Source organism: Centroberyx affinis, unplaced genomic scaffold, assembly GCF_046629955.1.
Source record: "Centroberyx affinis isolate AG114_WGS23_722 - 3 ecotype Tasmania unplaced genomic scaffold, CSIRO-AGI_Caff_v1 ptg007944l_1, whole genome shotgun sequence".
NCBI classification, from domain to species: domain Eukaryota; kingdom Metazoa; phylum Chordata; class Actinopteri; order Beryciformes; family Berycidae; genus Centroberyx; species Centroberyx affinis.
Window position 1 is genome coordinate 26,452 of NW_027283984.1, and position 8,549 is coordinate 35,000.

At 42.3% G+C, this 8,549-nt stretch overlaps 1 protein-coding gene across 1 annotated transcript in view; it reads left to right on the forward strand.

The window, feature by feature from the left end:
* The first annotated feature begins 618 nt into the window (after positions 1-618).
* Positions 619-8,549, forward strand: part of cip2a (cellular inhibitor of PP2A) — a 14,308-nt gene continuing 6,377 nt past the window's right edge. The window contains exons 1-10 of the mRNA XM_071514097.1: positions 619-720; positions 825-972; positions 2,233-2,345; positions 3,345-3,439; positions 3,534-3,630; positions 4,871-4,993; positions 5,301-5,446; positions 5,569-5,644; positions 6,774-7,013; positions 8,320-8,482. Coding sequence (XP_071370198.1) covers positions 619-720; positions 825-972; positions 2,233-2,345; positions 3,345-3,439; positions 3,534-3,630; positions 4,871-4,993; positions 5,301-5,446; positions 5,569-5,644; positions 6,774-7,013; positions 8,320-8,482 — 1,303 coding nt within the window. The remainder of the gene's footprint in view (positions 721-824; positions 973-2,232; positions 2,346-3,344; positions 3,440-3,533; positions 3,631-4,870; positions 4,994-5,300; positions 5,447-5,568; positions 5,645-6,773; positions 7,014-8,319; positions 8,483-8,549) is intronic.

Genomic DNA, 8,549 nt, shown 5'->3' on the forward strand with positions numbered 1-8,549 from the left:
AGGACCGATACAGGCAGACAGCACAGTGTAAAGCAAGTCTGCAGCATTTAACTAGACAAATATTACACGTTACCGATATCGAATTATATAGACAACCGGTTAAAAGGCGTGATTTAGGAAGCTGGGCATGGATCAGAGCTGCTGTCAGGAAACTTGTCATTAGCCGACGTTAGCTTGTTTGCTAACGTTAGCTACTTGAGTGCTAGCCAGCAGTAACGTTAACCTAGCTTGCAAGCTTCATTTTGGCAAGTGAAACAGTAAATAGTTACATAAAACATTTAAAAAGATTTGGGAACATATTCAGTAGCTAGGGAACTCTGATTGTGTCTAAATTGTTGTTGTTTTACCCCCAATCCATTTTTTCTGCACTTGATTTTACATTAATGTTTTGTATTTGAAATGATATAGTTTCATGTTTCTATGTTGTAAGTTATTCATTTTGCTGTAATATCTGTAACTGTATGTATGTTTAATTGCTGCTGTCTTGGCCAGGTCTCTCTTTAAATCTCAGTGATACTTTACCTGGTTAAATAATCAATAGCTTCGTATCTTTTTGGTGATGTAATTTGTTGTTTAACTTTACAACCTTAGACCAAACAAAGAATACTGTTTGACAGGATGGACATGACGACGTGTTTGAAGTCTCTGCTGCTGGCCATCCAGCAGTACAGAGGCAGCAAGACCGCCCACAACACCGCCCAGCTCCAGAAGCAGGTGGAGGTGAGCTTGGCTGTCTGCTTCACTGATGTGTCTCATCACCCACCATGACAGCCTCAGCTTTAGTAACGGTACGTGTGTGTGTGTGTGTGTGTGTTTGTTTCCAGGAGGTTTCAGGTCTTAAATGTGACCAGCTGCTGTCTTCAGGCCAGGTGCTGCCCAGTGAGTGTGTGAGCGGGCTGGTGGAGCTGGCAGGGGACCCAAACACCAACCCTGTCCTCACAGGAACCATCATCTCTCTGCTGGCACAGCTAGGTAGTGTGGAGCTACTCACTGTCTGCTTGCATATCACATCAACTGACTTCTGGCTGTTATCAGGATGCAAAACTAGCTTGTTCACTCACTGACTGCAGTGGCTTAGCCTGGTAAGACCATCCTGATCACGTGACCTCACATTCTGTTTCGCTCCACGGATCAGTCTGGACTTCTAGCCGCCCACATCGATTTCCTGAAATTATAATGTAACCGGGCCAATCAGGGACCGCGTCGTAGTTGATGACGTGAAATACAGGCCGCTGCTGGCAAAACAGTAATGGCGTCTCCCGAAACAACAAGCGATAACGTTAACATTAGTAAACACAGCCATAAGTGCAGTTATTGCAGAAATAGACTCAATAACAACAATTAAACAAGAACAAGAGTATGCACTAGCGGAGTTTCTCTGAGGAAAAGACGTTTTCGCCGTTCTTCCGACTGGATTTGAATTTGGATTCGCTGATTGGCTGAAGGAGTTTGTCTGTCAAGGCAAGTACTCCTGCCCACTGAAGTCGATGTGGGCGGCTAGAAGTCCAGACTGATCCGTGGAGCGAAACAGAATGTGAGGTCATGTGATCAGGATGGTCTTACCAGGCTAGCAGTGGCTGCCTGAGAGATCAAAAAAATATTGGGGAAACACTGATCCAGAACAGGGTTTGTAGTACAAAATGCATCGTATCTGCTTTGCTTAACACAATTGGACTTCATTTCCCTCAACAATTAATTTCCAGTAGTCTTTATACTCACACTGTTCTTTTGTAGTTTCACAACTTTCATCAAATATGTTCAAAAACATCAGTTGGTTTGCCAGCCAGGAAGTGGTAAATAGGTCTTAAAAAGTCTAAAGTTTGGCTTCCTGAAACCTGCAGCAACCCCGATCTGCCTATAAATTGTTGTTAAAAAATAATGTTGTTTACCTGCCAGAGTGCCAGGTGGGATAGACAAACTGGAAATTGCATTGCTGGAAATTCCAGCAATACAAGCAAATGGCTTCTTCTGAAGGGAGGAAAACAAGCCCTGATGTCTCCAACTGTGCTGACTGTGTGCAGACACCAGCAGGAAGACTGGGAAGTAGAGGGGAACCTAGACGATTGGCCCAAACTTAAAACTAAAAACACCAGTATTATCCTTTTCAGACAGCAGGAAAGCTGAAAGAGAGATGCAAGAGAGAGAGCTTTGTCTCAGGCCAGTGGGGGCATTCATGTGTCTCCAGAGGCAGGAATCTTGTGTTTTTCCTACCTGTGTGCTGTCTCCTTTCAGCCTGTGAAGATGAGAGTCGGGAGATGCTCCACAGCAGCTACAACCTCACCTCGACCCTCGCCTCCGTCATCCACTGCCACAGTGCCACACCTGGAGAACCGCTGGTACTGCAGGTAGGTACCACAAGCCGGTCTCTTCTGGTATTGTGCAGGTGCAACAAGATGTTTCTTCTTGGGAGAGAGGGGTGTTTGTCAAAAAGAGAGAAAGAGAGAGCAGCATGTACTGGGGCTAGAGCCAAAGCAGACAATGTACATGTGTGTCTATGGATGACAAGTTAAAGTAATACTTACTCTGTGGTAGGGATGGGACAATAACCTGTATTACTATGTATCGTGGTATAAAACAATAACGGTAGGGCTCGGCGATATGGTTGAAATCAATATCACGATAATCATAAGGATTTTTTTCGATATTGATATATATGACGATATGGCTCACATAAGCGAAATCACGTTAAATAATCAAATTAATGTTCATCATATTGAACCGAATGGTAATGTTTGGTGTGATGTTAAACTAAACTGAAATTTTCACATAATATTCCTACCATACTTCATTTTGTCTGAGTTTCTAAATAACATTTGCCTGTTCTCATCAGTAGAATTGTGCAGCTCAATATCCCAAATCACCATATCATCACAATATAATCCCACTGAAAGACGATAAATGATAATATTGAATTATGGTCCAGCCCTAAGTAACGGTTATGACCTCTCCCCTCATTTTTATGCAAAAACACAAAAAGTCAATATTTTACATAAATATTTTACACATTTTACCGTCTTAGATTAAAATGTTTAAAAAACAGAAATGTCTTTTATATGTTAGTTAAGCATTTGAGGCATATTACTGTTTTTAAGGTTTTCATCTTATTAATAATTATCGGGATAATATCGTATATCGAGAAAATTTTGGCCAAGATAATCGTACTATGAAATGTTTGTATAATTAATGTTGTATTGTGTGTGTGTGTGTGTGTGTGTGTGTGTGTGTGTGTGTGTGTGTGTGTGTGTGTGTGTGTGTGTGTGTGTGTGTGTGTGTGTGTGTGTGTGTGTGTGTGTGTGTGTGTGTGTGTGTGTGTGTGTGTGTGTGTGTGTGTGTGTGTGTGTCAGTGTCTCCAGGTTCTGCAGAAGCTGACGTACAACACCCGGACCTTCCATTCCACAAACTACATTCATGAGCTCATCGCTTTTCTCATGACCAACATGTAAGCTCCTCATCTCCTCATGTCAGTATAATGAACCCGGGCCTGTCATGTTGACATGCAGCTGATCGCTCTCCCTTTTGGTCTCTCCCCGCAGCCAGTCTCACAGTGATGACATCATTATGCCGTGCCTGGGCCTCATGGCCAACCTGTGTCGCTACAACCACTCAGTGCAGAACCACATCAAGTCTCTGGTGAGTCACAAATCTGAAACCGTTACACAGGTGTGTGTGTGTGTGTGCGTCAGACACTGAATTACTGTGCTGTAACATTAAAAAGAGTAAAACCAATATTCATCAAAGCATTTTTAAAATCTGATACAGGAAACTGGTTGGTAAATGCCAAGATTTGAGAGCCACCTTCATTATTTTACCAGGAAAGTAGATTTTTAACCAGCCAAATAATGGCCAAGCACCAAATGCCGGTAAAATTTGTCTTTAGTTGATAAATCAGTAAAGGTCAGTAACCCTTTGACACAGTAATATTTAAATGCCACCTTTATATATAGTGTTTGATCAATTACAAAGCATTTCATACACAAAATAGCATTGAAAATGGCCGGGATGACATATTTCTATGAAAAATATATCTTATTTTGGGCTAACCTAACCTAACCTAACCCTGGGTCAAAGTACATTTTCTTTTAGTTTACCAGCTCTTAAAAGTTAATTTTAGCACATAACTGTGTTGGAAAGTTACACAAATGTTCCAGAGAAGACACACAGATGTGTTAATAATGACACATCCTTTTTAAGAGTTTAGACAACATACCAGCCACAACTTAAGTATACCAGCATTTGGCTTGTGGCTAGTGCTGACCTTTCCACCTTGGTTTGTGTGTGTGTGTGTGTGTGTGTGTGTGTGTGTGTGTGTGTGTGTGTGTGTGTGTGTGTGTGTGTGTGTGTGTGTGTGTGTTGCCTGATATCAGACAGAATTGTCAACTCGTTCCACTCCATTTCCATCTTCAGTCTGACATTGCCTCCACTCTAACCGATTTCCGTGGGGGAGGGGGATTCGATTTTCCCTAACCAATCACTAGTGACCAACGTATCCGCCTGAATCTAACGTCATTTTAAGTTGACACTGATGCGTAGCCATGACAACACCAGAGACGGTTCAGCAAGTATAGAGCATCTTTGACAACACGGGGCGAAGTAAAAATTTAGAACAGCCTGGATAGCAGCGTCTATCTTGTCTATAGCGGTCTCCATTGTTGTTATTACTCCTCCTTGGTTCTGGTGCACAGCTTGACAACGGCGTTAGTCCCGCCCGAGGCTCTGATTGGCTAATCGTTGGTCCCCCCTGGCGCTCATTGGACCGATTTTTCAACCGAGAAACCGCCGTTTCATGTCACGATGCCAGAACCAGAATCAGTCAACTCTGTGGAGTGGGCGGAGTCAAAGGTCTGGACCCAAGGCAATGTGTGTGTTGCAGGATAATGTGAAGCCGTTCTACCGTACACTGATCAACTTCCTGGCTCACAACAGTCTGACTGTGGTCGTCTTCACCTTGTCCATACTGGCCAGCCTCACACTCAACGAGAAGGTTGGAGAGAAGGTAGGTGGGACACACACACACACACACACACACACACACACACACACACACACACACACATCTGCATGCATTTAGGGCTGTACGATACTTACCAAAAAATCATATTGTGTATTTTCTTCTGCTGATTTCTTCCTCAGTGTTTAAAAAGTGCTCCAAAACATTGTGGATGGGGGATAAAATGATTCTAATGCTTAGGATTCGCTCATTTTGAATGAAATAAAATATTTTCTCTTGCACTTTGGAAATTGCCGTATTTGAGTTTTATATTCTCAATGTTTTTCCATGTGTTTGTGTGTCTTCCTGTCAGCTGTTTGATGCTAAGAACATCCACCAGACTTTCCAGCTTGTCTTCAACATCATCGTTAACGGCGACGGCACTCTGACCCGGAAATACTCTGTTGATCTTTTGGTCGACCTGCTGAAGAACCCCAAGATAGCGGATTATCTCACCAGGTACACACAGGCACACACACACACACACACACACACACACACACACACACACACACACACACTGCTCACATAGACCTATAATCTCACAAACTAACTCATGAAACCCATTTCTCCACGTGTAGGTATGAGCATTTCTCAGCATGTGTGTCTCAAGTGTTGGGACTGCTGCATTCAAAAGACCCAGACTCTGCGGCAAAGGTGAGAAAAGAGACAAGGAACATCACAACCACAAACACACACCATAAACACAGCCTCTTAATAGTGTCAGCAGCACTCCACACATAAGCATAGGATGTGTCTGTTTTCAGTGGCAGTTGCTTTCATAATGCTGAAAATGTCAAGTTGGTGCATCAGTCCATCACTTCTTTGTGTGAGGTTTCTGCAGCCACAGTGACTGTTGACGTTTCTGAGGTAAAACCATTTTCAGAGGTAATGCAGTGATAGCAGAAGTATTTTAGCTTGTAGCACATAATTGTTTAAAGGTATGCACAAAATATAAACACTAGATATAAAAAAAAAAAAATCCCCCAAACAACACTGTATAGTGTAGCTGGCCTACAAACTGGTCTCCAAATAAAGAAAAAAAAAAAGAAAGAATATAAGAAGCGGATCAAAGTATGACATAGTATGAAATATGACATAGTTGAACTGTGGAATAGACAACGGACACTTCTAAATATCAATTACAAACCATTTATGTATTTATTTATTTACTTTTCATTCTTCCCTTGTTATTACCTATTTATTATTCATTCTTCAATATATGTATTATTATTATTATTTATTTATTTTTTCTCTTCTCTCCCACACACACACAATCATACACATAAACACATGTTCTATAATAGATCTTCCCTAAAACACTAATTTAAATCGCAGTAACTGCATCATGTCACTATCATCATAATTACTATGACTTTTTCATCTTTGTTTTGTTTTGTTTTATATATGTACCATGTCAAGCGCTGTACGTCACCCTGTTGTTGTTTATTCATTGTCTGCCCTTGTTATCCCCGTTTCAATCATTGTTGTATCTGTAAAGTCACTGCTGTTTTGTTTTTGCACCAATAAAAAAAAAAAGAAAGAAATATGAAATAGTACCATAACATGTGGTAAAAGTGCTGGTGATTCAGATCTCCTACCAGCAGTCTCAACTTAGGAGAGTCAGATTTCCAGCCTCATATAATGCACATCAGTAATGACATCCAGTGTGTTTGGGCTCAACCTGACAGCCTTCGTCTCGTGTGTGTGTGTGTCTTGTGTGTGTGTGTGTGTGTGTGTGTGTGTGTGTGTGTGTGTGTGTGTGTGTGTGTGTGTGTGTGTGCAGGTGCTGGAGCTGCTCCTGGCTGTGTGCAGCGTGTCGGGGCTGCGCTCTCTGCTGTGCACGGTGGTTTTCCGACCGGCCGGACCCAAACTGAGGCCCGCGGGCCGCAGGCAGGCGGCGGGGCTGGACGGCGGACAGAAGGCGGAGCCCGGCCTCGCTCTGGTGCAGTGGCTGAGCTCGCCTGTGGAGGGCGCCGAGTCCTGCTCTCTGCAGGCCCTGCAGCTGCTGAACGAGCTGCTGGAGGTACGGCAGCCCCACTGGGACACGGTGGACACTAAAAAGACTTCAAATATCTGTGTTTCCCCCTGAGGTTTTAGTTAGCAGGGGGTGGAAAGTAGGGCTGGGCGATACGGACCAAAAATCATATCTCGGTATTTTTAGGCTGAATGACGATACACGATATATATCTTGGTGTTTTCTACAAAGTGGGCTAAATGTTCAGTTGGGCGATATGGACAAATACCTCGATAATGATATTGTGACAAAATTGTAGGGATGACTGTTGGTGCTTTCACAAAATATTTACACAATGAGATTTTTGATAAATAATCATCAGTAATGTGGATATAATGACTAAGTGGGTAAAGGCAAATAATAGAACAGCTAGAACAGTCTGGTAAGTTCAGAAAATGACATCACTTTACTGTAATGCAGCCTTTAAAACCAGGAAAAGACACTTATGCCATATCACGATATTACGATATCCAAAATCTAAGACGATATCTAGTCTCATATCATGATATCGATATAATATTGATATATTGCCCAGCCCTAGTGGAAAGGCCTTATTATGTTCTGCACCAATTTGAACCATTTTATCGTTTGAGAAAATTAAAGTTAACCCCAAAACATGATTAAATGTATATTCAGTATTATTGCTGAATTTTAAAAATAACAACAGAAATACACCTCACCATTTTGCACTTTTCCCATATTATATTTGCATTAGTGTGTGTTAAAGTCACACTGAAATGAAAAATTACCTTTTCAGCTCATTCTGAATATCATACCTGTTCATGCCAAAACAATGACAAAAAACAACATTTTATTGGATTTTTATATCAAAATCTCATTACTTTTCATCCTGGACAACAAAGTATTTTTAATGATGACCTCATGCTGTACCAGGAGGCGTAAATAACATCTCTAAATGTCTAAAAATCTCTAAAATCTCAACTAACAAAACATTACAGAGTTTTGAACAGTCCCTCCCCTCTTTCTCTCCTTAACTCTCCTTGATCTCCCATTGGTTTACACTGTTGACTGATCCCTCCCTGCCTCATGTCCCGCTCCAACATCCTGTTTCAAATGCAGGAAATGCATCACATTAAGGAAGCAGATGCTCTCAAAATGCTGTTTCATTGTGACTTGAAGTCTGGCCACTTGGCTGAAGACTTCTTTCCTGACCCAGTGGACCCAACCCAGACTGTACCTGCTGCCGCCATTATACCACTCTCACAAATATTCAACTTCTTACTCTCCCTTTTCTTCTTCCTTCGTGTCCTCTCTTTCTCTTCCCCTCCACATCCTGGTCTTTCTGTCTGTGCAGGAGGCGTTGGAGGCAGAGAGTGTGTCGGTGTGTGTGCTGAGCTTTGTGGAAATGTTGCTCCCGGTCTTGCTGGGGCTGCTGAAGGGCCTCGACCCTGCAGAGGGAGACGCTCGGCTGAGGAAACACTGCCTCCGCATCACACACGTTACCAATCTGCTGCTGGATATCCTTTACCTTTCTGACTGTGTGTGTGTGTGTGTGTGTGTGTGTGTGTGTGTGTGTGTATATGT